Source organism: Phalacrocorax aristotelis, chromosome 12, assembly GCF_949628215.1.
Source record: "Phalacrocorax aristotelis chromosome 12, bGulAri2.1, whole genome shotgun sequence".
NCBI lineage: Eukaryota > Metazoa > Chordata > Aves > Suliformes > Phalacrocoracidae > Phalacrocorax > Phalacrocorax aristotelis.
In genome coordinates, this window is record NC_134287.1 from 8,599,278 (window position 1) to 8,627,253 (window position 27,976).

At 49.4% G+C, this 27,976-nt stretch overlaps 2 protein-coding genes across 7 annotated transcripts; one reads left to right on the forward strand and one right to left on the reverse strand.

Annotated features, from left to right (window-relative positions):
* Positions 1 to 32: 32 nt before the first annotated feature.
* C12H10orf95 (chromosome 12 C10orf95 homolog) lies at positions 33 to 14,246 on the reverse strand. 4 transcript variants are annotated; one of them, XM_075107391.1, is made up of 2 exons: positions 14,053 to 14,246; positions 33 to 1,647 (listed from the first exon to the last, which is right to left on the reverse strand). In XM_075107391.1, exon 2 carries the CDS (start codon positions 1,586 to 1,588, stop codon positions 914 to 916), a length of 675 nt encoding a protein of 224 aa, XP_074963492.1. In that variant the 5' UTR covers positions 1,589 to 1,647; positions 14,053 to 14,246; the 3' UTR covers positions 33 to 913. The 4 variants fall into 4 exon arrangements, with proteins under 4 accessions (XP_074963492.1, XP_074963494.1, XP_074963493.1 ...); XM_075107393.1 differs by lacking the exon at positions 14,053 to 14,246 and adding an exon at positions 11,996 to 12,067; XM_075107392.1 differs by lacking the exon at positions 14,053 to 14,246 and adding an exon at positions 10,329 to 10,395.
* SLC68A1 (solute carrier family 68 member 1) lies at positions 13,641 to 27,971 on the forward strand. Of its 3 annotated transcripts, none has more exons than XM_075107387.1 (9): positions 13,641 to 13,798; positions 20,050 to 20,119; positions 20,788 to 20,867; positions 21,673 to 22,122; positions 23,035 to 23,152; positions 24,151 to 24,247; positions 24,997 to 25,168; positions 25,732 to 25,925; positions 26,124 to 27,971. In XM_075107387.1, exons 1-9 carry the CDS (start codon positions 13,656 to 13,658, stop codon positions 26,375 to 26,377), a joined length of 1,578 nt encoding a protein of 525 aa, XP_074963488.1. In that variant the 5' UTR covers positions 13,641 to 13,655; the 3' UTR covers positions 26,378 to 27,971. The 3 variants fall into 3 exon arrangements, with proteins under 3 accessions (XP_074963488.1, XP_074963489.1, XP_074963490.1); XM_075107388.1 differs by having other exon boundaries at positions 13,728 to 13,798; positions 20,050 to 20,318; XM_075107389.1 differs by lacking the exon at positions 13,641 to 13,798 and adding an exon at positions 18,731 to 18,866 and having other exon boundaries at positions 20,050 to 20,318.
* The last annotated feature ends 5 nt before the right edge of the window (positions 27,972 to 27,976 follow it).

The following is a 27,976-nucleotide window of genomic DNA, read 5'->3' on the forward strand; positions in this document are numbered from 1 at the left end:
CAGGTAGCTAAAAAGCAGAAATAGAAGCATTTGCATTTAGTGGGGTTTTTTTTATTGTTTATTTATAATCATTTAAAAGGTACAAAAGTTTGCAAGAAAGTCAGAACCAGCCCCTCACAACACTCCAGGTTTCCAGCACAACTCTCTGAAGTCCACCCTTCCAAGAGACCAAACTGTGGTTCACACAACTCCAGTAGCCTTGCTGGAGAGCCAGTGCTTCCAATGAGAGCCAAGTCAGACCCAGCACAGGGCCTCAAGCAGCAATTTCAACAAGGACACGTGGCCTGGAGAACTAAGCATCAGGTTACGAAGTGTAAAAGGATGGGGACACCAGGATTTTCCACTGTGCGTAGGGAAGTGCTGCGTACAGGCACCACATGGTGATTAAGCACAATGGTACGGTCATTAACAGCAGTGACAAGATATGCAGACAATTGCTCTTTACAGTGTGCAAGAAGCTCTCTCTCCTCTGGGACCTACACTGCCCCCAGCCTGGAGGAAATCCTGCTTTGATCTCCTTAGCTGCATGCCAGGAAGGGAACCAGCTTCTAGGACAATCTCTTGGACAGGGTAGGAAGAAGCCCATCTTCTAATTAAGGGCTGCTGTCTGGAAATTCCCCCACCCAACTGTGACCACTCAACCAAACCAGTGGAAAACAAACATTAATTTCAAAATCAGGACCAAAGAGCTGATCCGACACACAGTCAAGTGCCATGTGGTTTCTTCACAGGATGGGCATTGTGCATCAAACAGGGTAAAGCTGCTGTAAGCTTCTGGAGGATGGGGAGCAGTTAAAAGCCAACAGGAGTGATAGCATCCATTGCTTGTGCTACTTGCCAGCTGTACCAAGAACAGCTGCCAACTGGATCCACAAGGGCTTTGGAGCATCTGGCCATCAAATGACTGACCACATCAATACCTTAATTTCTTTTTCCTTTTACGGTTCCAGTCCTCACTGCTTTCATCTGCCTCACTGGCACTGGGGGTCACAGCCCGCTGGACGACTTTTTTTTCCACTGCATATTCCTGCTCTCCTACCTTGGGGTCTCCCTTGACCAAGAACTCCCCCCTCCGGTAGGTTATGGAGACATTGGTCCGTGGGTAGGTGCCATAAACCCTCCGGAGATCATCCTTCACAAATTCTGGGAGGTCTTTCCTTGGACCAAACACCTTTCCAAGCTTTCCCCATTGAAGCTCCCCTCTCATAGTGAAGCCTTCTGGCCACGTGTCTCGATATTGATCTGACCTCTGGTAGGTGGCATAGGGATTGTAGTTTGTATAGGGATTGTAGAGAGGAATGGGGACCATGGGAGGAAAGTGCCAGGTGTAGTATGGACGGAAGTAGGGATTGGAGGCACCGTAGAGATGATGATACTCCACCTGACCTCCCACATAGTCAGGGTAGCCGCTCCGGTCCACCACAAAGGCTGTGGGTTGGCTGTAGAAGTTGTGCATGTGGATGGGAGGGAACATCACAGAGCCAGTCACATCTTCCGCTCTCCCAGTCCGCACCAGTGTGTAGGGGTAGGCAGAAGGTGGGATCACTGTTGGGTAATACTCCCGCGGCACAAACCCAGGCTGGTACATGGTACAAGAACTGGGGTTTTACACAAGCGACATTTCTCCAGAGCAGTTAGTCTCAAAAGCTGCGAGGACAGGAAGGGAAGAAAAAGAATTTACATTGGTTATATACATTCCAGAACCAGACTGAATAAGAAGATATGCCTAGTACTGTAAGCATACCAATTAATTAAGAAAAGGAGCTCCCTACATCTGCAGCTTGCAAGGCAGTAACATACCAAGAACAAGCACAGCCACCCTACCAGCAACTGCCTGTTGGCTGCTCAGCAAGACTCATTTAACCCACACAGATCGTGGAGTTACAGAGATGGGAACAAGCTGGCATAAAAACTACTGAGCGCAGAAGAGATGGCCTCACATCCTTGTGACATGGTTTTGCACTGCTGGGAGGCAGCAAGACAGACTACAAGAAGCTAGAGACCCTTGAGGAGACATAAAAATGGGGAAGACAAGTACAGATGAAAGAAGTAAGAAAATAAAGCAGGCAAAGAGAAGAAAGAGGACACAGCCCAGCTGGCCGCAATCTTTTCAGCTGTCTCCTGCCCAGACAAGGAGATCTTGAAAAACCAAACAAGCAAGCATCTTCAACTGTCCTTGACTCCCTCCCCATCCTCCCAAAGCCCTGCTTCTATTCTGATAAACAAACAAGAGCTGTGCCTACTATTCGTTTCTAGAGCAAAACCCAGGCACACCTACATTTTCCCTGAAGAGTTCTCATGTAAAGGCACCTTGTTTTGTTCTCACCAGTTACCACTCACATTTAAGTGTGCAACTACCTTGAACAACTCTGACCCACAGCTGAATTTGTTCCTAGCCTGCCCTCACCAGACAATCCAAGCACCATCCAAGGCATTAAGCAATGTCCTTCCGTGACTCATTGTCCTCTCCAAGGGCAGGAAGGGAAGCTGTACATAGGATGGGGATTTAAAAAAGTTTGCTACCAGAGACAAGAAAAGACCATACACAGAACTAAAGGCAGCAAGGCTTCCCCCTGAGTTCAGATCCTGTAAGCTCTTTTTGCTTCAACCTTAACTACAGCTGTCTCTCACGCAGGTGTCAACCAAGGTGGTAAGATGAAACTCATTCCTCAGTCCAGTGCTTTCCTCCAGCCTAACAGGAAATTTGGCAGTCCCCTAAGAACCTGCCTGCCACAAGCAGTACTGGGTACTACACAATGGAGGTTTTTCTTTTTATCAACCGGCACAAATTGTTCCTGTCCCTTGAGGTTCATAATATGCACAAGCTCAAGCCTGCTTTTGCCATGGTTGCAGAGCTAGACATCTGCCTGCTGCACAGATGAACAGCACTAGGGTGTTTAGACAAGACAAGGCAGTACCCTTAAACAAGAGCTGCAGCCTAGGAGACAAAGCCCATCATAAACACCACCCCCCCAGACATGAGGGAAAAAAAAAAGTTAGTGTACTTCATTAAAGCCCTTACAAAAAAGGCTCAAAACAGCTTCAAGCAAAATGAAGAAAGCTCAAACAGCTTTGGCCGAGGTGTCCCCAGCTCACTAGCAGGTGAGGAGGGGAGCAGGCACCATGATGTTTCCCAGCTTACAACAGGGCATAGCTCAGGCACTCACCAGGCAAGGACAGGGCGGGGCGCCCCTCTGTGCTTGAGGGCTCCTAAACATCTCTTCTCAAGTTTGCCTGACTGCTCTGAAGAGGTCTAGAGCTGAGCCTCCTGCAGCAAGCTGTTCCACTGCACCCTGTTTGAGCCCTTTGTTAGACCTTTATTGAATGAGACTATTAGCTAGTTTGCAAACACATTGCCTGCCTAACTTAGAACCACCAGAAAAATCCAGAGGGGTATTGTAAATGAATGGTAGCACAAGGTGGGTAAATGGAATAAAAGGCCTCTTAAAAAGAAATCAGTCTCAGTGCCTCTTTTAATCCAGTTCAACCCTACATCCCTGCTGAGATCCACAGGATCATTTCCTTAGATCTATCACCTGGAGAGAGACTGTGTAGCTTTTGCTTACATCAAGCTAAACAAGGCAAGCCCAGCTTATCCCTCCTGCTGGATCAGTGTGCTGCTTTATGGCAGTTTGGAACAGCCCTGGTGAAGCTGTCACCTCACCTAGTTGATGCTCAAAAAAAAAGTATGCATGTTCCATCTACCATTCACAGCAGCACACTGTATTTTGGCTGGCAGCATCAATGCCCCTGGGCCTTCCCAGCTGCTGAGGGAGAAAGGGGTAACAGGCTTTCTAAATCACTCAGGTTTTAACACCAAGGCAGCCCGAGTACAGCTACCAATTGCTTTGATTTTGGACTCGAAAATAAGAGGAACAAGCCAGTAGCTCACCCAGGCAGGATGGCCTGCAAGAGGAAGCAAACTGAAGAGATAAGAGGGGGAATAAAATGAGGATTAAACATGGCTGGGAGCACTTCAGGGCATCATTGTCACATGCTTGACCACATAAGTCAAGACATTTCTCTGGAAGCAGATCACCCAGGAGGAGGGTGTTGACAGCTGACACAGCATAGACAATACTTCACAGCCCCAGAGGAAGTTTGCAAACCTCTCGGGGCAAGCCTTGGCCAGGCGGCTGGGGCTCCGGCTGGCTTTGCTTTTCCTGGGCTCTGCAGCACAGCTGTCTTGTGCTGCCTTGTCCCTGCCTGCTCCCCTACACAGAGCTCTCACCCTGTTCCAGTGCACCACCACTCTCAGCAGTGCCCCGATAGAGGCTTACCTTTGCAAGCACAAGAGCCCAAATCCCAGCTCCTGGCTTGCAGGCATGGCACTGCTCTGAACCATTAGGTGTGCTGCAGCAGTGTTTTGGTATGCAGGAGGCACAAGGCTCCTGCCCTGACCCTCCAGAGCTGCAGCCTTGTGCTCCCAGGGCTGACAACATGGTTTACCCCACCATCACACCAGTGCCTGTTCATATTGACCTTCAGGCTGCTCCAGCTTCCAGAGGCAGATTTTTGGGAGACCACGGGTGGACCCTGTTGGTTATAGGACAAGAACAGAAGAGGGGATCCTGGCTGATCTGTCTCTTCAGGCTACCATCCACTTTCCTCCCTTGCTCCAATTTCAAGCTCTGCTATGCCTTCGGGGCGGGGGGGAGGGGGGAGTATGTGGGGATGAAGGAAATCACATCCATTGCCTGGCACTTGGATGTCCTGAGCAGGAAAGGGCAAAACAGTCCTTAAAGCTCAAGCTGAGCTCTGCTAAAGGCCTCCTTGGTCCTGAGAGCCATTAGCAGCCATCAATATACACCAGCTCCTTGGTGGCACAGACAGAGGGTGGATGGGCAGGCACCATGCTGTCTGTGCCAGGGTGCCAAACCTCCCCAGCTCAGCACTGGGAGCTGTGGTTGCCAGCAGGGAGCAACAAGGGACCAACCCAGTAAGAAAGGCCACAGCGAAGGACAAGGCAGCCTCTCCCTTCAGCTTTTCCAGCATTTTTGATCTTGCTGGAAAAGTGTTCAACCCCACTTGACTAGAGCTGAATGAGAAGCCTGGCACAAAAAAAAAAAAATGGAGAGAAGACTCCCAAGAAGGTCACAGCCACCTGAAGTGAATTTGTTATCCCTGCGTGGTGAGAACATGGTACTTCAGACTCTTTCCAGGCTTGCCAGCGCTGACTCCAGCAATTCCCTCACCCACTGCACAGCCATTTGTCATGGCCTGTCCCTCCTCACACATCTTGGTGTGGGACAAGGAGACTGACACCACAGCTCCCAAAATACCTAATCTGCTGAGCAAAGCATGCTTCAGCATGAACTGACCCAGACAGAGTTGCTATGGAGCAGTCAAGCAATGTTTGCAATACAAAGCCAGAGAGTACACTCGATAGCTTAAGTACAGATAAGATCTTGTTTCACCGCTCTATTACATAGTTACTATAGGTGCTGAGCCCACCACTAGTTAATACAGAAATGCCCAAGGCTGGAAAGGCTTTTCTAGTATCTAAAGCAGCAGAAATTACTTCCTAGCATTACAGAAGACCATGGTTTTGCTAGACATGTCTCAGGGCAGTAGAGCTTTACTGTCACCCAAACTAGCTTTGAATTTGGGGAGCTTTCTGTTTAGGTAGTCATGGAGCACAAAAGTCACCGAGTTGCAGAAAACAGAAGATGATGTGAATTTTCAAGTCCATGCCAGACTGCACAGTCTTTAGGAGAGATATTAAAGTGAGCCTGACAGTAGCATGGTCACAGACCAACACACAAGGTGTGCCACAGCACCCAGAGTGTGAAACTTCATACAGTATCTTTCATCTCTGGAGAGTGTGTCTGTCTTGGTGAAACCAGTTCCATGAGCGTCACCTGTCATGAGTCTTGTCCACCTGAAGCAGCAACCAAAGTTAGTTTGGTCCTCAGGTCAGGCTGGAAGTTTGAACAGGTTTAGATGGCTTTCAGTATGCTCTCTAATGAAGCATACCAAAAGCCAATACAACTTAGACATTCAGCCCACAAGAGAGGGCACAGCCATCCATTTTACTCTAAGGGTTGACCAGGAGTGTTCTTTCCTCATGCCATCACCCTGTGATCAGCTCCCAACTAAGAGGATGGAGGAGAACTAGGTGACCTTTAAGGTCCCTTCTAACCCAAACCATTCTACAATTCTATGATCCCACCTAGCTGCCTTTTCCTCTCCAGTGTTTCAGCACCCAAACTTTCAGACTCTTCTTTCTGGCTTTCTTCCTGCCCTGTTCTTCTCCCCACCCCACAAAAACCACAGATTTGTTGCCATTGCTCTGTAGCAACTATTAAGGGTACAGGATGAATACTGCAAAAGCATTTTCCCCTTACCAAGGGGATGAAGAAGTCATGAGTTATTTCCAGTTAGTCTCCCCATTTTGAGCAGACTGTGCAAAGTTGTTGCCATCTGACAAAGCTTTGGCAAAGGTCTTGGAAAAAAACCAGAACTTCAAGGATTGCCCTGGAAGTGAGAGGTTAAAACCCAACATACTAATCAAGCTAAGGTTTGTCTTGCACGGCTCTGGTGTCAAGAGTCCCACACACTTATCTAGCATCCTAGTGGCTGGAAATAGTGCATGGGAGAAGATTATGTCAAAGAAGTTTCTTATTTATTTTCCCTTGTCACTTCCATTCCCACTATTGCTAACCTAAGATTGTTCAAGGTCTTTTAAGAAAAACTCAACCAGGAGAAAACTCAAGTACTTCTTGGGAAGGTGGGAGAGCAGCACAGAAAGCCATGCAGCACAACACAATAGCTTTGATCCTCTGCCACCAGTGGTCATCCTTAGGACAGAGGCATTTGTCTGCCTTCCTAAAGGGGACGCTTCACTCAGCCAGACATGCCTGGCAGCAATACAGGGATTCAAGGAAAGCGCAATAGCTCATTACAAGTTAGGTCCCTTCAGGCCTTAATTTTTATCTAAGGGGACAGATTCCCACACCAGTGCTGCTTAACCATGGAAGAACTTTCAGATTTTGTTGACCCAAGCCCCCCACACCCCCACCCCACAAGGTGAAAGAGCACCACAGGTTTTTTGCTGTACTCTCTAAATTTATCTTCTTTTCTAGAAAACCCACACTGTCCCAGCGAAGCACTGCGAGGAGCGTTAAATACTTCCACAAGAGGTTACTACAGATAATGCCTAGTACAACAAGGTGCCAGAAGGCAGTAGCTGATTAAGATCAGAACAAACCAGGGCTGCAGGGATCAGGTCTTCCTTCCCATTTGCCAGGCAGAGCCCAGCACAGCCTGAAGGGAAGGCTGACTTCTTGGAAGCGGCAAGCTCTCATAGCATCTAGAAAGGGAGACAGATGCTATGAGGTGGGCTGAGATGAAGTGTGGCTATTTCTGCCCTGCTCCTGCATATACACTGCATCCCTGCAGCCTCTCCAGAAGCACATAGCACAGCCTGGATACAGGCAGCAGCAGCAGCCTGAGCAGCCAGCTCCCACGCTCACAAGGCACAGCAGGCCAGCTCAGGAGGAGATGTCTGCTTCACACTTGAGCCCTGAGTTCCACCATAGTCAGACTTCTGCACGCAATTAATTTTCTGTAAAGCCACAGTGCACGTAGCAATACCCTGCTTCCTGCAGGCATAGCTGTCACTCCGTACCGAAAGCTGGGCAGCTATTACACCAGTGTCATCTTACACCGATCCTCTCAGATGTTTCTAGACCAAAAGTTTGGTGAGGCAGGAGAACACACAGCCTCTACTTCTCAGAAAAGGGGTGAGGCTATTTGCCATGCTCCCTTGTGCTGTCTAGTGGTTACACGTAAAGGAAGATAACTAATACTGAAAGCAGCTTGAAAACAGCCCACCAGAAAGAAGAGGGCTTTGCAGGGAAGAGTGGGTACTTTGAATGAAAGCTTAATGACTCAAAGAGCAGTAAGGCTACAAGGTAGAAAGTTTGAGAGATAGAAGCACGACACATTAATAGCAGAAACAGGAGAAACCCACCAATCCAGACAGTTTTGTACATTTGTGCTAAATTATATATTTTGGCAAGACCAAAGAAAGCAGAAGCACAGGGCAGCAGTCAGATGGAGACGGCTGTGGGCCCCCTGCTTGCCCCTGGGGCACAGAGCTGGGCAGGAACAGTAGCTGAGGGATGACACCTTCACCTTGGCAGCAGGATGAGCAGCCCAGGTTTCCAGACTGGACCAATTCCTTCACCCACTCATCTCTGAACCTGTCTAATAAAAATTTAGCTTTGTGAGCACAGCTGAGGAGCCTGGAGCAGCCCTAAGCGGCAGGGCATCGGTCTGTAGAATGCAAAAATGCTGGTCTACAAGGCTCTTCAGCCAGGAAGATGTGTGTTTCCTCCTCTGTCACATTGAGCAGTATAACTGACCCCAGATGAAGTTCTGCAAGCAGCCTCAGCCCCTTCTCCCGCCCTCACCACTCACCCAGTCCGAGGAACTCCCTTGGCAATGTTGGAGATCCGACCCAGCCTCCCGCCACACCACAGGAGGGACCTTTCCATCAGGAACTACTTCACTGTCCAAAGTCTTACAGCTGCCCAAGCCAACTGAAAAGATACCATGAGCACAGCTGATACCAGAGGTCCTTTTGGGATGGACAGCCTAGAGGACCTCAGACACACCAGCTCCCTCTCCAGAGCGGAGCAAGCCACCAACCTGCTGAGAGGACATTAATGCAAAACCTACTGCACTTGATGCTCCTCTCCAAGGAGTGGGCTCAGAACTACTCCCAGCTCTTCCACCACAAACAATCCCTTAATTTCAAACAAGAGGGAAGATTCCATTCTGAAGCCAGAAGACCCTATTCCTCACCCTGCTCCCTCTGAACTCTGATAGTACTAGTACACCACAGAGAAAAGAGCTACAGCTGGCACTGGTAACCACAGAAATAGCAGTTAATGTGTATTACAGTCAGTCACCCCTTACACAGACCCTTTGAAGAGGGAGTAGATTTGTTTCAGCTATTCAAAGCAGCATTCCCAGAAAGCACTGAAATCTAGTATGAGTCTGGCATTTATTTCCGAGGTCTGTGCAAAACTCGGACTCTGTATGAAGTCAAACCACCAGGAAAAGCCCTAGTCATCACAGCACAAGTCTTTACTTGCCTCCAATCATCTAAAAACCACCCCCTTGCATAACCCCGCTCAAATAGCAGTCAAAATGCAAGTCACTGCTGACAGAGAGGTTTGGAGCAACCACTCCTCCTACTCTCACTGCAGCTGCTGGAAAACACAGCAGGTCTGAAACAGCTGTACTGCCAAGAATAAAACACTGTGAGTGTTACCACAGGGTCACTGCATCAACAGGCAGAACTCTGGAAACCACCCCTGCCCACTGCCAAGGTGATCCTGACACTGTCAACCCTCAAGCATCTCCCTGGGTAGACATGTCTGCTGCACCAAAGTCCAGATTTTGGACACACACACACACGCCCTCTTTTTTTCCTCCAAGCTTTCCCCTTTCCTGACGTGTCCTCCTTTCCCCACGGCATAGCTTGTGTTATTGAAGTTACCACCACCACCAGCCTCATCTTCCCAGTAACCACTGCAGCCATCCTGTGCATCAGGTCTCCCTCACCTGAGGTTCTGATCTCCCCACCTCATGTCTCAGGATCCCAGTTTGCCCTATCAAAAGCTTCCAACTTTTTCTGATCTAAACTCTTTCCCAGAGACAGCTCTATCTAGACACTACTAGTCTTTTCTTTAATCAAGCACTTTTTAATCTGCATGATATAGTCTTCACAGTCCCACAGATCCCCTCCATGTTCAAACACAGCCTGCACAAACAGACCCCCCTCCTCCTCTCACTCAAGAGATCATCCAATATCCATCATCTCCATCCACACACACTCTTCTTCAAACAGAAGACTTCAGTGTCAGTTAGCTCAAGCTTCCAAACTGCGAGATCCCAGACAAGCCCCCAGCTGTCACTTCTGCCCAGCTGGCCCCCTTCAGATAGCAGTCTTAAGACAACAAACTGAAGAGACTTTTATCAATCAATGACACCAATAGGTAAACCAAATGATAATAACCTCATTAACACACCACTAGTACTTCATGGTTATTCATATCATTTTGCACACAACTGTGAAGCTACTAATTGAGTTTTATGAACCACACAACTGCTATCAAGTTCCAGGGGTATCACCCTTCCCTTCCACACTGTCTTTCCAACATAGACCTGATGGAGACTCCAGCAGGTTGTCCAAGAATCATCACTCCAGCATCCCAGTGGGTTTGGGTCCTCAGGCTTCACTACCAACCACAGATGTCTGCAGTCCTGTGGTCAGCTGGTCCCACCTTTCTTCATTCTTTCATTTAATTTTATACCTTATTCTCTTTCTCTCATCTCAGCATTCACTTTTTTTGCCACGGTCATGCTGTGCTTCCTCCAGCCAGTCTCCTCCCAAACAGACAATCCACCCCTCATTACTTCTTGCCCATTGGTCTCAGTTTTGCTACATCTGAAACAGAGCCTGGCATTTCTGATATCATTACCAAGGCAATCTCAGCCTTATGTGGTATTACTGATATGGTATGGGAGGCCTTGCAAGGTTCTACCCTGCAAGAGTTGCCTCAGGCACCACTATAATTATCTGGTTCCTCCTGGTTAATATAGTTTACTTCACACACTCCAAGACAAATAATTCTACTTCAGCCTTGATTCCTCTGCCTAGCTCCAGTTACCTGTAGGCACTTTCTTATCTCACACATGGACAGTTTGCATAGCAGAGCAAAATGTTTTCCATGCTGTTTTTATGCTTTCACAGCATCCCACTCCCTCAGCTGCTTGTTTACAAGTCTTTGCCCTTGAAGCACTCTTGGGAGAGGCTCCAGGCACCCTGCAAAGGCCTTAGCAGGTTACACAGCCTGGATCTCCAGAGGGGCTTCATGTTCACAGTGGGTTTCTTCTACCTGTTGACACACATTAGTGTCCAATGTCACAGCAAGCCATTTGTGTTTTTAACTACTTGTGTTTTAAATACACTTGGATCCTATTCCTGTGCATCCTGCATCTAGGATGTATGTTTAGAAACAAGGAAGGCATAACTTCTTATGAATTTGTACTAGATCTTACAGGATCTACACCCCAAGAGGTGGGACAGAGCAGGAAACACATTATCCAGACTTTGGGGTAGTATTACATGTCAGCCCTTCAGTGTATAAAAAAAAGCCTTCTGTTATAACAGCAATACACACTGTACTTCTAGTTTAAGTTCAAACATCTGAGCTAGAATTACCCATGGGAATACTGCTCTTATTGCATCTACCAAGGCAAACAGCTGCAGGGTCTGCTATCTACAACACTGTAATGCATTTTTAAAAAAAAAAACCTGACTACCTTCTGTTATGGTCTTTAGACAATACAGAACATAGCTTACAAGTAACATTGATTTATTTTTTTTAATGGGAATCAAAAGGCAACCTTGCATTTCCAAGAACACAATTGCTCAGAGAAGCCCTTCTGTGTATTTTTTTCCAAACTAAAGCATTTAAAGCTTATCATCACACAACATTAACAATTTACATTAGTATCTTTCACAGGCAGGAAATGCTAGGAAAGTTACAGGCTAGAGTGCTGGCATGAATCAATGCCCCAACTGAGTTATGCTACTGGACTTACATCTACTAGATAAAAGAGCAGATGTGCTGGGGTGAAAAAGGCATTGCCTCCAGAGGGATTTAAGCATCTGTGTTTCCAAAAAGCCTAGCAAAGTGCAACACACCTCAATTGTACACCACCACTACAAACATTTAGGCTAGCACTACTACTGTTTTGCCATTGTAACTAGTAAGACGTTCAAACATAGACAAGGGTTTAGTCACAATACCAGAAAGCAGAGACAGACATTTATTCAGTGTGCATGTACTCACAACCTGAGAAAAGTCAGCCAAGATGATGCCTTCACTTAACTGAGAAGCAAAAAACAGCAGGACATGCAATATGATCTTAAGAAAGCAGATTGCTTTCTACAGTCTCTTTTTCACTGATGTACCTCAATGACACATACAGAGCCAGGAGACACACTAAGATACCACATCATGTCTTGCATAAGCTTTCCTGTAGTAACCAGGGCTGCAATACCTGTTTGAACATGCCCTACCCTTGTAGCTAAAGAACACAACAGGAAGCTCATTCCTTCAGCAATTCTATTACGTGCTCAGACAGGTAACTTTAAGCCTAGCCACTTATAGACAAAGCTACTAAAGCTAATACAAGGTACGTGTCTTAGCTAGTGAGGAGCCTTACAGGGAAAAAAAAAATACAACTTGAATATAAGAAATTTTGTATAGTAAGGAGAGAGGACACAAGTAAAAGAACAGCTAAAGTCAGCACATGAAGCCAGCATGCAAAACCTCAAGGGCACTCACCGAAGCTTGAGGTTCTTCTTCAAAGCAGCAAAGCACTATTATCAACACTCATAAACTATAAAATTTGAGTAAAACTGACTAAATAGTATAGAGAAAAGCCCACCACTAAAGACTTTGAAAAATAAACCCTACGTTTTCTCTCTTTTTCTGTTCCCCCTTCAAGCTTTTCTTGTTCACGCCCAACCACAAGCAACTAAGCTAGTATTTGTACCCACTAGTTATTCAGTAGGTTGCAATTAAGTAAGAAGCCATACAAGTGGCTCCCATCAGCACTACCTCATTGTAACCACCTGTGCTGTTGTAGGCCTTTACAGCTACAAATCCCTACACAGGTTTAAAAAAGGGTGACTCGGTCTGTAAGGTCACCTTATCATTGCTCAGTGCACGTGCTATAGCAGAATATACTCCTGAAGGATGCTTAATGCCTTGCTCTTCTTCAGATGATCTTAACAGCTGAAGCTAAGTACCTACAAATCACTCTTTAATTACAAAACCTGTTGACTGTTCTTAATTGCCTCGTTTCTATGAATTTATAAAAAAGACCTGCTGAGGAAGCTGCTAGCAAATCTAACACACAAAGATGGTGGGAAGAACTAGGATGCAATGATACTCTTCTGAATGTAGCCATTGGGCTTTCACCTCAGTTTTCCATGGTGAGGCTTGTGAATAGGGAGCAACTGTTGTGAGAGGTGGAAAGTGATATGTGTGCCAAAACTGGGAGTTGCTTCTTTTAGAGAAAGCACCAAAGAGGTATTTTAAGTAACCAAGGTGTCTCTAATTTCTGTAATACTTGGGACAATATAAACTAAATCTTGAGAGTTATATTTAGTAGCTGATGACTAAGACCAAAGACAAGTAGGGTGCTTGATGGATGACAGGGGAAGTCTATGCGCCCCTGAGCGGCACATTTGTGGCCTCAGCCTTTCCCAGGTTTGTTTTGCTTCTGCTTTTTCACTTGGCAGCTTGGCACAATGCTCTTTCAGGGCTCCCTTAGAGCAGTCGGAGGGGTTTAAAGACACCAAGAGGCTAGCTGCCTTCACCCGTGGGCATCTTGTGCTTCCGGGCCCCATTTCTCCCCGCGCCCCACGGTTTCCACGGCGACAAGCACGTCTCCCGCAGGCCGGCCCAATGGATCATAGAGAATCTGGCCTAGAAAAGCTCCAGGGGAGTTCTTTCCCGGAGCGGCTCCCGCTCACTGAGGGGCGGGGCTAAAACAACGGAGGCGGCGGCGGCGGCAGCTGGCGCGGCTTCCAGCTGCCTCCCGGCGAGGTGACCTCACACGAGATGGCGGCCGGATGGCGGCTTCACTTGCCAGGACGCAAGATGGTCGCCAGGCCCAGGGTGGGGTCCGGAGGCCGCCGAGTGCGCATGCGCGGGTGTGCACTCCGGCGGAGGAACGGCGGGGGCAGCGCCGGTAACGGACGCAGGTAGGAGGCGCTGCGGGGAGGGGTGCAGGGCGGCGCTTCCCCCCCACCCCGGTGCCGGCCTGGGTTTGTCTCATCGCCTGCAGCGGGGCTGTCAGTCTGGGCAGGATGGGGGAGACACCCCCACCTTAGTGTAGTGGGGCAGTCCGGGCGGGGTGGGGGTGGCACCCCCTTCAGTGCAGTGGGGCAGTCCGGGTGGGGTTAATAAGGGTGGGGGTTCCCCCCCCCACACACATTGGTAGGATCCCGGCGTGTACCTTTCCACGTTACTCCGGATGGTTCCACGTGGGCACGGGGGGTGCCCGCCTTGCCTGCTGTCAGTGCCCGTGGGCAGGGGTCTCGGTCCGTCTGTCCCCCGCCCTGGAGCGAGTGGGGGTCCCGCTCCCGCCCCCTTGTAAGGTCCCAGCAAGCGCAGGCGGGCCTGGCATTGCCGCCTCCCCTGCCGTGGGGCAGGTGATGAGGGGAGTCCGCCCCGCCTGTAGGTGTGGAGCCCGGCTCCGGGTGCCACGTCGCTGACGGCCCTACCCGTGGCCTACCGCCGCCACACGACTCCGGGCGGGCCCCCCGCCCCCTGGGGCCTGGTTGGGGAGCCCACCCAAACGGCAGGCATGCCCCTGCCTGGCCACCACCTCCTTTCTGGGGCTGGAGGCCTCCCCTCAGCGCAGGGGCACCTTGCAGGTGGGGTGCTGGCAGTGGCACCGTTGCTTGGGCTCGCCCTCTCGGGGGCCAAAGCAATGGCATCCATGTCTCCAGCCTTGCTCTGCAGGCATTGCCTGCCTCCCCCTGCTTCTTTCCTGCATGGGGGATGTCGGCTGCATTAGCTGGTGACCAAGTGCTGTGTTTTTCAGGCCTAAACACTACAGAGCAATCCCCTGGCTTTGGTGGCTGGGATTCTTTCAGTCCTTTGGTTCCTTCAGTCCTTTGCTGCTGGTGGTCAAAGCTGGGGAGTTTGGGGGGTGACTGCAGCGTTGAAAGGTTTGCGTAGGTGAAAAGGCTCCTTGGCGAGAAGGTGGAGCTAGTGTAGCAGAAACTCCTGCTTGCCGCTGCTTGGGTACAGCAGCAAAAAGGACTTCTCACCTTGTGCTTCTTGTTAAGTCTTAACAAGAACAGGCTCTGTCTGTGTAGTAATCCCTTCTAGCTTCTCTGATTCTGCTCTTTAGAGTTGTTTTCTGTAAGGGTTTCATATTTACTTCCAGATCTGTAATTTGAGGCCAGAGTTACCTGGCAATGGTCCCCCTACCAGTGCTGAGGAAATCTGCTACAGGATTAGTACTTAACACTGGTGGTAACATCATGGGAAACCAGTTCTTCATCTAATACATTTTTCTTGCAGTGTAAAACAATGAATTGTTTAGAAAAGGGATGCAGTGTGCTGTTAAGTCAAATGTCTTACTGGATTCCAGGACTATGAGATCTACCCGGTTACCTCTATTAATGAACCTTGTAATCTCTTTAAGGAATGAGATCTGATTTAACAAGATTGCTCTGCTGGAACGCATTTCCACAGACACTACCAGCTGTTTCAAGATGTTAACTGCCGTCCGCGTGGCAGTTCTGTTGACGTGTATGAACTCCGCAGGAGTGAGGGAAGCACCTGACGGAAGCACATGATTGCCTGTAATAAGGGTGTTACCAACCCTCTCGTGATACAGAGGCATCTGTGATTATTGAATTAGTAAACAGTATTGGGAAATGTCCTCTTAGCCTCTCCAAAGTAGCACATTTCCTTGCCTGGCCCAGGTGGTATCAGGTTTTCAAAGGCTTTATTTCTTTACTGTTCAGATGTCGGGCTGCCAGGAGTCTGATGTTGGGGAGTTTGTTAATGTTTCGTGTGGGATTGTGTTTGAGGTTCCCTTGAAACTCTCCATTCACAGGTGGATTATCTGAGGAAATGTGGCGTTAGGATTTCTGAAGTAGTACGGTGGAGAAATTGGGAATCTTGGAGATATATCTGCCTCTAAGAGGGTGCATGGGATCAAAGTTTGGTCAGAGGAGCCTAAATTTTGTGGAGTGTGTGTCTAGATAGGAGCTTTCCTGGAATAGGATTTTGAGACTTTTTTTGGTTTAAGTGAAGGCTCTTTCAGATTAATTTAGTGAAATGGCTCCATGGAGGGATTTCCCTTCTTACTGAACAGAGTCCTGCCAGAATCTAAGTAGCCACGGAGGAATCTGTGCTTTGTTAGCTCCCTGGGGTACCATGCGTGGGGTGGGAAGAAGTGTGCAGAACCTGGTCTGTGCTTGCAAAATGGACTTGTCATTGATGGATAAGCCTGACCAGATGAAGACACCCATGACTGTTTCCTCTGACTGAGAATGTCACTCATGGGGCCTGTAAGGAATTTAGGTGCCCAGCACCAGGCACTATGCAGGGACAGGTCAGAGGGCAGCAGCTTTTTAATGGGTACAGCTCCAGCCTGGCTTCCCAGTCCTGTCTGGCCATGGGGAATGTCTAGAAATAGGATCCCCTCTTCAGTGGTTTATCCAGCAGGTGGATTTATTGTGTAGCGGAAGCAGAGACACAGAGCTGGTATATTTTTCTGGCCTTCTGCTTTAGCTAGTAAGCCACCCAAAATCCAGAATATGCAACAGAGGCAGCGTAATGATAGCTAAAGCAAGCACAGACATACCCTGAAGTATTATTTGGGATATTCTAGCCTATATTACCCATGTAGTGGATAATGAACAGGAGAGTCATCCTGTTACTGTGGTCATGTCTGCAGATGATTATTTCGGGTTCCTGAGTGGCAACATCAGCATATAGAAATCATCTGGTCCTGCTTAGAAGACTGGGTTAGGCCAAGATTAATGCATATGGCTCTGTGGCCAACTCAGTACAACCAGCTTCAGCTGTGGAAGGCTGAAGCTCTGTCTTGTTGTACGGCCAAAGGGTTGCTGAGTCGCTGTGGGACGTAATGACTTGTGAATCCAGCTGTGAGCTGGCTAGGAAGTTAAAGCATATGTGGAGCCCCAAGCTGCGGTGTGTTTCCAGCCGCCATATGCCAGCACTCTCAAACAAAAGCAACGCTTTCCTGGTAGCCAGTATTCAAATATCCTTCTCAAAAAGATAAGATCTGCAAACGTCACTGGCAGGAGCAGCGCCAGATGTCAGAAGCGGAGGTGGAAGTTTCTGAAATAAAGGCTAGTTGCTTTCTAATTTACGAGCTTGTTGCTTTATGACTGTGCGTTAGAAGTTCAGCATGTATGAATGGTAGCTATTCCCTCCTGCAGCTCCTCTTCCCATTCCTACTTCAAGCCTAATGTTGAAAAGTTCTGACATACTCAATGAGTAATGCTCCATTCCAAGGAAAAGGTTATGAAAATACCAGTGTGGCAAGCTTAAATAACACAGGGCTTTGGATGTAGAAGCAAAATCTACTTTTTACGGGCAACTATGATCTGTTTCTTTTCATCTGCACATTTGTGGATGGGGAGGGAAAATAAAAAGTAAAGAATGACCTAACTACTATCCCAGCAAAGTGAAATCACTTATAAATGTCAGTGGGCTGGAGGGTTTGCACATCTGTGAGGAAGCGATGAGGGAGAAGGAGAGGAGATAGAACTTCACCTTCTTTAAACAGCACCATAGCATGTAAATGACAAAATGAGGTGTCTGGAAACCAGCAGCTGTGGTTTGTGCAACATGTGCTTAGTGAAGCATCGTACATGTGTAAAGTGCAGCGGTAAGGACTAAGCCTAGAGTGAGCTTTGCTTTCAAACAGGTGTTGGGTAGTGAACTCAAGTCCAGGTTAAAAATAGCCCTAGCAGGTCAGGCTGTTGGCCTGTCTCGCCTTGCGTTCTGCCCCGCAGTGGCACCAGGAGTTGCTGCTTAGGGGAAGTGTGTGAGCCTGGCTACTGCCTGGGGGCCTTTCCACTTGTCCACCCCTAGCAAGTGCAGCCCTCGGATTAGGGATGCTAGAGGTGATTCCTCTGCCAGTTCCCTTTTGCAGCTCTTTGTGTACAGCTGTTTTCCATGAATTTGTTTAATCCTTCGAACCTGCCACCCACCTCTGCAACCTCCTTTGGCAGCAAATGTCAGATGTTTGCTTCCTGTCAGGTAAAGAATTATTTTCATGTGCTTTAAACTGATTTCCTGCTAGTTACAGTGAGTGCTCCCAGTTCTTGTGATCTGGCACGCAACAGTTCCACCTTCACCTTATCCACTGTGTGTGGTACTCTGTAAACCTTGATCATATCCCCCTTCAGCCTTTTCTCTCTGCCTGGAGTCCCAGCTGTTTAATCTTTCCTCAGCAAGCAGCTGCCTCAGTCCCTTGATTGTTTTAGTTGCCCTTCTTCAATGTCCCTCATCTCTGTGTCTCAGGAATTTTGTAGTGAGTTTAGATGTACACGCAGTGGTCAAGGTCTGGATGCACTGAGGTTCATGTGGTGCAAAATGATGCTGTCTGCTTGTTCTCTGTCCCATTCATGAAGGCACCCAGTGCTCTGGTGGCTTCATTTGCCCTTGAGCCAGGCTTCTGCAGAAGGCTCTTGGTGAGAGGCACAGGACTCATCGGTGGGTCAGTTGGCTTAGCTCTTGCTAACCTTCATCGTTATACAACACATTCTTGATTCCTTTTCAATTCATGACCGCACAAAATGCAATTTCCCCTTGACGCTTGTCTGTCTTTAATTACACCTATAAGAGTTCATTGTTTGGCTGAATTCCCCTCCAGGCTGTGTCTTCCTTTTATCTGGCCGTGGGTTTTGGCATGGTAGGGATGCAGAATGGTGGCTCTGCTCCATGAGTCCACCAGGGTTCTGCAGCTGTATCCAGTTGAAGTCTCGTGCTTTGGCTGGGAGCGGAGCCAATGTGCAGTTTCAGTCTAGTGATGTAATTGATTGGAACAAATGCTGCGCCTGCCTCTTCTGAGCTAGTTATGAGGAATTCCTTGGGCTAGGCAGAGTGGAAGTTATTTTTGCTTTTCTCATCTTGCCTAGAAGTGGGCAGACTCATGGCTTCTGGGAAATGCTGAATGGGACTGGAGTTTCATCAGGTTTCATACCCAGCCGTTTATTCTTCCTCTTGATCTTCCGCTTGCTGCAGCTGATGTTTCAAGCCCAAGAAAGCTGGCTGGTGCGTAGTTTCCCGTTTCTGATGTGCTCATTCTTATCCTCATCCTTACTATGAACTTGTCCCCACAACATATATCAGGTGGGTGAGTGCGGATCCTGGAGGGCTGAGATGGGAATGACTTCTAGCCGTTTAGCTTGCTTGTGACAGCGTTTAGTGACCCTGTTGTCACCTCTCGTGTACACTGTGGACAGAGCTTCTTAGGATGGCACGGGCTGGGGAAGCTGACTTACACTGATTTAAGAACCCTTAACATCTCACCAGATACACAAGAGCCTCTGAAGAGGTGCCTTGTGTTTTGCCTTTGGTCTGTAGCAACTTGAGTGTGAGAGGGGGCTTAGTCTGAAAAGCATGAGAGTATGTTGCAGGAGGATGATGATCCCACCTCCTGTCCTTGCCTCACACCTCAGTCCCCTGTGAACATACAGTGACTTGTACTGGTATAAGGCTGCTGGTTCCACTTGTTTTATTTCTGTATATATTGCTGCCTGACCAAAGCATCTTTATTTCAGACACTGATCCTAAAATTCAGGCTACCCAAGACAAGCTGGACAGCTGCTAAGTGACTCTTGGTTGCCTTTGTTGCATGATGGCAGCATGTTTGCTGCATGCTGTCATGTTCTGCTCGTGTCTTTTCATGCCACAAAGCAGCAACGCTGCTTGCCATAAATAACTCCTGTCCAAGACAGCCCAGGTGCAGTCAGCTGTGACTGCTGGGGGAAAGCAGTATGTACATGCGAGATTATATCACAGCTGTTGTAATTTTTATTTGGCTAAAAATTTACAGGGGTACCTGAAAATGTCAGTGACTATGTGTGTTTTCTGAAGGTGGCTCTCTTATTTGCAGCTACCTAACTTGATTCCTCTTGTGACCTTGCCTTTAACAAGCTGGAAAGAGCTAATCAGCTACTTGCTGGATAACAAAGAACTTTACAGGGTAAAGGATGGGGCAGCCTGCTCACGAAGAGACAGTTGTACCCCCGGGAGCCCACAGCCTGGCCTCAGATTTAGTGCAGCAGACAGCTTTTAGGCTCTTAAATCCCCTCCAATCCACTTTTGAACGGCTTCTTGAAGCAATGTGAATTCTGATCTCTACTGGCAAAGATTTACCAATTAATCTATTCAACTTTTAGTTAATTTAAGAAATTGAATCTGGTTTTTTTTTCCCTCTCTCTCTCTCCTGCAGGAGCAACAATGGATTGGCCCCAACAAAAGTGTACCAGGGGTTGGGAGAAGACATCCCATCTGAAATGGAGGTGATTGAGGGAGCTGAACACTGAGTACACCAACATGGGGTTGCGACTCTTGGCTTGTCTTTTTCATTTGCCCACTGCAGTGATCTACGGGTCTCTGTCACTGTTCGTTTCCATTTTGCACAACGTATTCCTCCTGTACTACGTGGACACCTTTGTTTCTGTTTACAAGATTGATAAACTGTCCTTTTGGATAGGAGAGGTTAGTAATTTCCATAGATTTTTTTCCCTCTTAATTAAGACATTCTGAAATCAAGACTACTCCTTGCCTAGAAGCCTGAAGAGCATTAGCTGTAATAGCAGTGTTCCCCTTTGGAGATGGAGCAAGGGAGCCATGTGAGTGCTAGCTTGGGCTTTTCAGTTTTCCCCACTTACATAAACAGAGAACAAGCTGGGATAGAAAACCCAGAGACTTTGTTCTCAAGGCTGCCTTTCCTCTGGGGACATTGGGGTTTTTCACAAGCAGGGAAAGCCACTGGTCCCTCTGTGTTAATGTGGCAGTTGCCTCAGACAGAGGAACTGTACCGCGGTGAGGGGGTAGGGGGGTGCGCTGGAACAGTTCCTGCTGGTTGTTCGCTGTGCCAGCTCAGTGCTGTTTGCTTCAGTAACAGAACTGAGTCTTTGTGGGAGCTGTCCTGTGGTTTGTTTTACTGTCCTGCTTTCTTTCCTAGACAGTGTTTCTGATCTGGAACAGCCTCAATGACCCTCTGTTCGGCTGGCTGAGCGACCGGGTGTTCCTTAGCACACAGCAGTAAGTTAAGTTCTGCTTCCAGTAGAGGCTGGAAGTTGTTTAGTCTCTGGGGGAGGTGATGTGAAGTTGGCAGCTTTAAAATGATGGCATGGGAATGGTTTCTGGGGCATGGAACTCTTAAATACCTCTATTTTCCTTGGTGTGAAGTACTATGCTTTTTGCATGTTATTTCAGTACCTGGCTGTAGAGAGGAAGTCACGCACCTATCAGGTAGATGTGACCCTAAACCTTAACAATTACAAGTGGTATAGAACCTAAAGTATGGGCATCTAAAATCTCAAGCCCCTGCTGTATGAGCAAGCCTCTTAGTGGGGTGTTGAAGAGTGTCTGTGCATGGTTTGGGAGATGCGAGGGGGAGGAAGGACAATTCTTTCCACCTGGAATGCCTCAGATGAGTTGTTCCCAAACTCCCCGGATCATGGATCGCTGCTGCCATTAGCACTTCTCATGTCTTCATGTCAAGTGTTTAATGAAAATTATGGTGTGGCTTCCTGCAGCTAGTAAAAACTTTAAGTGCTCATTGAAATAACTTATGTTGTGCAAAGCACAGACAGTGCAGCGCTATCAAAGAGATGCTTGCTCTGGAGAAAAAAAAGACCCTTTCCTTCATGCTTTTTGGCATTCTTAAACCCATACCTTCAGTGTATTCACATATTAGCTAAGAAGGTATCTGATATGGGTGCATGTTGCATGAGCAAAAGCTGCATTTGTGCCTATGCTGCTTATATGACTTCCCTGGAGAGGGAAAATACATGGTCATGTAGGGTTTTGTCTAGCTGTCTAAAGTTTTTGTCTTCTCTTGCAGGCCAGGAGCAGAGATTTCCTCCCCAGAAGTAGTTCTGAAGAGGCTCAGGGCGCTAAGCCACAATGGTCCCCTCTTTGCCATCTCTTTCCTGGCTTTCTGGGTTGCCTGGGCTCATCCTGGTTTGCAGTTCCTTCTTTGCCTTTGCATGTACGACAGCTTTCTCACCATGGTCGACCTCCATCACAATGCCTTGCTTGCAGACCTGGCTGTTTCAGCAAAAGACAGGACTAGCCTCAACTTCTACTGCTCCCTCTTCAGTGCCATAGGCTCCCTCTCTGTCTTCATGTCCTACACAGTGTGGAACAAAGAGAACTTCTTTTCCTTTCGCATATTTTGCATCGTGCTGGCCCTCTGCTCCATTGTTGGTTTTACCCTGTCCACGCAGCTGCTCCGCCAGCGGTTTGAGGCTGATGGGAAAGCGAAATGGGACCAAGAATCAACCCTAAAAGAGTAAGTGTCACCAATTCCGTGGCAGGAACAAAGGCTTGATGTAGATCTGTAGAGTCCTTTTATGCATTGCAGCAAACTAAACATGTGGGAAGATACAGGATGAGGCAAATTTTTATTAATCATCTGTGGTTCTTGTTTGTTGATTCAGTTTTCAGAATCACCTCTGTCACACTGGCTACTAATGCCCTCTGAGAATAGGACAAAACTATCTCGTGACACCCCTGGCCCAAACTGGAGGCAGAGCCCTGACCCACTGTATGGCCATCCAGTGTTTGGAACATGAAATGAGTTAATATCTAGAGCACCCAGTGAGGCCTGTGAGTGGCAAAATGTCAGAAGCAGCTTATGAAAGCATTCCTGCTTGAGCGTGAGACCACCTTGCTGCCCATTCCTATGGAGTTGGACAAGCAAATGTCTCTTACCCTTTTGCTCGCTTCAGTTACCTGATGTGGCTGGGCTGTCGGTGGGCCACGATGCAGCTGGTTTTCCCTGTTCAGCTCCCTTGCTTTTCCTTGGGCTGCCTCACTTGTCATCTTTTGTTATGAGCTGCCAGCATTATGCTGTACTAACACAGCAGTTCCTGATGAGATCTGCCAGGTGAGCTAACCACAGGGATCTGGAGGAGGAGTGTATGCGTAGTGGAATGGCTAATAAAAGAATGCTTTTTTGGACAGAAATCTGATTTTTGGGTTCAGAAGACAAATGTTCTTTGGGAGACCTGTTGCCTGTGGTTCTGCTAGCAATAAGCAAATGTTGTTGTAGCCTCTACTGTTCTGTTTTGCTCCAGGGAAAGGGAAGTTGGGACTAGAGCTAAGGAGAGACAGCTCTTCATCTACTCAGAGAGAGCTGGGGGCTCTCCCCTGCTTGGTGTGAGGGGTTCACAGTTGCTTTTTTTCCCTCCTCTCCCTTTAGGCTGTACATTGAGAAACTGTCTGTCCCCCAGGAGAAGAGGATCACCCTGGCAGAGTATCTCCAGCAGCTTTCCCGGCATCGCAACTTCCTCTGGTTTGTCTGCATGAACCTCGTCCAGGTAGGTGCAGCAGTGACAAGTGATTCAGAGGATGTGTGCTGGCTCTGGCTGTTTGGGACAGTGATTTAGCAGTCTGAGTTCCCCAGGAAGGGCAGAGATATTTCCAGCACCCACTTGCTCGTGGAGCCTCCTGCACACACTGGCTAATTCAGCAGCTGGTAGCCACTCTTTCTGCTTGTGACCCAAGGATACTTCCTGAGCAAGCTGTGGGGTGCTCCTTCCTCTCTCTGCAGCATAGGCTGAATTACAGGGGCTGGCTGAGCTCTGTGCAGCCCCATCTGGGGTGCAGAAGCACAAGGCCTGGCTCGTGGTGGGGACAAGTTCAGGAGTGCAGTTTGCTGGTATGGCTGTCAGCACAGTCTCCTGCTTTCCTGAGGCTCACAGTACAGTTCTCACTGTCCAGCTGGATGTGCCTCCCAGCTGGCTTTTGCCATTTCTGTTCTTCATCCTCTTCAGTGATTACTACCAAATGCTGGTGGCCTGCCCAGCTTTCCTTATGTGCTGCAACTACAGCTCCCATCTCCCTGGGGATCCCTCAGGTGCCCTCAGGCGCAGGCTCTTGGTGCTGCTCTGCATCTTAGTGGTCGAGCCTCACTACCACCTCATCCTTGTCCTGATAGCTGCCTCCTACCTCCTGCCATGCCACTGTCTTCCCCGAACCCTTGTGGTCACTGCAGTTGCCTCCTTGCCCTGCTGGCCCCAGCAGCACTGCGTGCTGAGCAGGTGCTCTGCAAGCAATGCCTCTGCAGCTGGGAAGCGGTACTGACCCCAGGCATGCGGTGGGTGCGGCTGGTGGTGTTGCAGCTTTGCAGTCTCAGCCTACAGTATTGTAAAATCCACAGCCAAGCTCTTGCTCTGCTGAAGTACTCCAGGCCCATCCTGCATGGTCCCTTGGCACAGGGCTCCTGGGAGAACAGAGCCTAGAGGGCTGTTAGCTTTTTCTGTTCTCTCTTACTGCTTTTCATGCTGACCAGCTCGTTTGCATGCTGCCTTCACAGGTTTTTCACTGCCACTTTAACAGCAACTTCTTCCCTTTGTTCCTGGAGCACCTGCTGTCAGACCAGATCTCTGTCTCTACTGGATCCTTCCTGCTTGGTGAGTCTCAGGTGGGACTGGAGGGAGCAGCTGGGTTAGGCCCTGGCCTGAGTCTGGATTCGCTCTTCCCATACTCCATCTGTGGAGAGGTGTGCTCACACGTTGGTCTCTGGGCTATAAGATTCACACATGCTCACACCCTCATGCTTCCCTGGGACCTCCAAGTCATCCTTCCTGGGCACAAGAGAAGTAACTTGGAGCCATTTCTACTGGCGACGAGCCCAATGTTCTGGACTCGGGCCTAGACACCATGGAGGTATTGCCCTGAGCGTTCGTGGCTGCAGATAGTGTCCCCAGGATGCAGCAGGGAACACAGCCCTTATTCAAATATCTTTCTCTCTGTGGTGTATAGACCATTTCCAGGCTGCCGCAGATCTGTGGGCACTGGTCCTAGAGTTACCCTCAGAGGGTTCTGTGTGAGCCAGGTATGGTCATGCTGCCCTGTCCCTCTCATTTCTACTCCAGGGCTGAGTCCCAGCCCCTGCGTGACACTCTGCAAGTCTTTTCTTCCTTCCTGCCTGTGAGGTTGATGGAAGAAGGCCTCCCTCTGTAGGAAGAGTGTGTGCTGTGCCGCAAAGCCACTGTGCAAATCTGCTGCGGCCTTCTGTATGTGTGGGGGGGCTGTTCTGTACTGTGTGCCTACAGCCCTGCTGGCGATAGCCAGCCTTGTCCCCTCTCTCAGTATCAGTCCTGGGGCATGGTGGATACTGAAACTTCCTGAGGCTATTTGTGCCTCTGTCTCTGCTCAGGTGTTTCCTACATTGCCCCCCATCTCAACAACCTCTACTTCCTGTCCCTCTGCCGCCGCTGTGGGGTTTATGCTGTGGTGCGAGGACTCTTCTTCCTGAAGCTGGCTCTCAGCGTTGTCATGCTCCTGGCAGGACCTGATCAGGTGTACCTGCTCTGCATCTTCATTGCCAGGTAGGCAGGCAGCACTCGCTTCCCCTGCTCTCTGCCACCTGGGAGGGGAAATGACCTGTCTCCATTTCATGGAGAGGAGTGGGAGGTGGGGAGCAGTAGCGAGGGTCACATGGAAGCCATGTGGCTCCCAGCTCTGATTGCACCTGAGCTTGGGACGGGTCACAGCAGAATCTACGAGCTGTGCCTGCAGTGAGGTGAGGGAGGCAGTGATGTTCGGGAGACCTGGCAGGGCTGGTGGCAGCCTACAGCAGCCTCTCCCAGCTGCTGAGCTCCTCTCCTCTGCAGCCGTAGCCCTCAGCATGTGCTGCAGCTGCGTGTTCACCACTGGTTCAGCGTGTCCTGTCCCCAGGTCTGTCTGTGCAGCAGGTCAGGACTGATGAAAGGCATTGCTGCAGGGTACACAAGGCTTATTGCTAGCAGTGTTCCCCTCCCGTAGCCTTCTGAAATTCTTATTTTCAGTGTTGGGGAACCTTTCTCATCCCTCTCTAGGTTTTCTCTGATCTCTCATCTACTCCCATCATTTCTTGGTGCCCCTATTCAGTGCTTTGCCTGTTCTTCTGCAGCAACCGGGTGTTCACGGAAGGGACCTGTAAGTTGCTCAACCTGGTGGTCACCGACTTGGTGGATGAGGATCTAGTCCTGAACCGTAGGAAGCAGGCGGCCTCGGCACTGCTGTTTGGGATGGTGGCTCTGGTCACCAAGCCGGGCCAGACCTTTGCCCCTCTGATCGGCACCTGGCTGCTCTGTGCGTACACAGGTAAGGAAGCTCCTGGGGCAAGCAGCAGGGCAGACCTGTGAGTTCAGTGTCCTCCACCATGTCCTGTGCCCTAGGTGGGTGCAGAGGGCTTGCTAAGCTGTGCCTGGTCTCTGCATGTTTGAGGTCAGTCACTCGAAGAGAAGGGACGAGGGTCCGTCCTCACCGTCCCCAGTCTCACAAACTCTTCTCTGATACCAGGCTACGACATCTTCCAGCGCAATCCCTTGAGCAACGTGGTGAGTGCCCAACCGAAGGTGGAGTCTGCTGCAGCCTTGGAGCCAACTCTTCGCCAGGGCTGCTTTTACCTCCTTGTCTTTGTACCCATCACGTGTGCGCTGCTGCAGCTCCTCAGCTGGTCTCAGTTCAGCTTGCATGGGAAGCGCCTGCAGATGGTGAAGGCTCAGCGCCAAAGCCTGACGCAAGGCCGAGCACCAGAAGTCAAAACGATCTAGGGGTGCCTGAGCCCCTGGGGCATTGCTGGTTCCCAGCTGGTGCAGGACAGCAGGCTAAGCGCAGGGATTGCGGGCTGAGAAACCCCAGTGTTTACGGTTCAACTGTGAAATGCTGTAATGCCAATGTTTACTCGTTCCAGGAGGTGGTCGCTGGGGAAGGCAGAGAAGTTCAGCGTGTGAGGGGTCGGGGTCAGATTGCTTGGCCACAGGGGCAAGAACATTTTATCTCAGCCTGCCCCAGGGAGCAGAGGGCTGCTCATCCCAGCAGGGAGGTGCTGGGTTGCAGTGTGTGCTGGAGACAGACATGTCCCTGGTGCACTCCTTTGCTCCAGGTATGGCCTTGGGGAACCGCAGCCTCGCTGGCTGAGCAGGAGGAGACTTTGCAGAGGGTCTGTTCTTGCTGGAGCCCTGCAGCTGTGGCGAGTGGGGTGGGAGGCTCCTGAGGGACCAAGTGACAGAGGAGGTGATGGCAGGAGAGCAGGAGCAGGGATGGGAGGACCCTGAAGGCCTTTCCCAGTAGCTGGTACAACCCTACCCGCATATAGTGCTGTGGTTCTTGGACCAAATCCGCTCTTAGGCATTTCTTGTTCCCAGGACAATATCCTGCACAGCCAGGGTCTGCTGGCTGTGCTTGTTTTATGCTGAGGCTCCCTCCTTTGTGGCCTTGCAGAGGGCGTTGCTGCTGGGCTGGGAAGGGTGCTGGGCATGAAGTGGGCTCAGAGCCTTGAGCTGGAACATCTCATCTGGCTTCCCATTGCCTGTGTTTATCCCTCCTCTCCCCTCCACAGCCCCTTCCAGTCAGCACTGTCACACGGCTGTGCTGTGAGCCCCCTCCCAAGCTGGCTGGGGCTGTGGGGCTGAGGTCAGGGAACCAACCCCAAACCCCGGCGAGGGAAGTGCCTCCCTGCCCAGGGCTGTGTCTGGTGGCACAGCCTGGTGCCTCCTGCTCTTACAGGGGGAGAGCACAGCCTGGAGGAGACACCAGGTGTTGCTTTTGTGCCTTTGATTCCTCTTTGAGACCTGCCTCACACAATGCTGGGTGGTCACAGGGTTGAGATTTTACCTCTGTGGGGAGAGGGACAGACACCTCAGCGCCTCTCCCCTTGAAATGGAGCCCCAGAGTTTGGTCATCTCATCTGGCTGTCAAGCCACAGACGCGAGGAGAGCAAGGCGTTTGGTCTCCCTGGTTCTGGCTGGGAGCAGACGGGGCAGGAAGTCACCAAAGGGATCCCTGAGGTGAGGGAGTGTCGTCTCAATCCCTGCAAGGTGTTTGGGGGGCAGGTGGAAGAGATGTGCCAAAGCAAAGCTCTGTCCTCTGCGTGCCTGCAGGAGGAGGGGGTACAGGCAGCATTTGAAAGCATTGCGTGCTTAGGGGTGCACTGCTCTTCGTTTAGTGCCAGGCCCTCTCTGGGGTCTTAGCCCACAAACCCACCACCTTGCCTCAGGACGTGGCTGCCTTCTGTCTTGGACCAAGACGTTCCTGCTGTGAGGCCACTGTAGCTCTTGATCGTTCAATTGTAAGTTATTTGTGTGACTCCTAACAAAATTTGAGACTGATTCTTCATTTCATAAATTAAAGATGATCTTTTCTGTACTGCT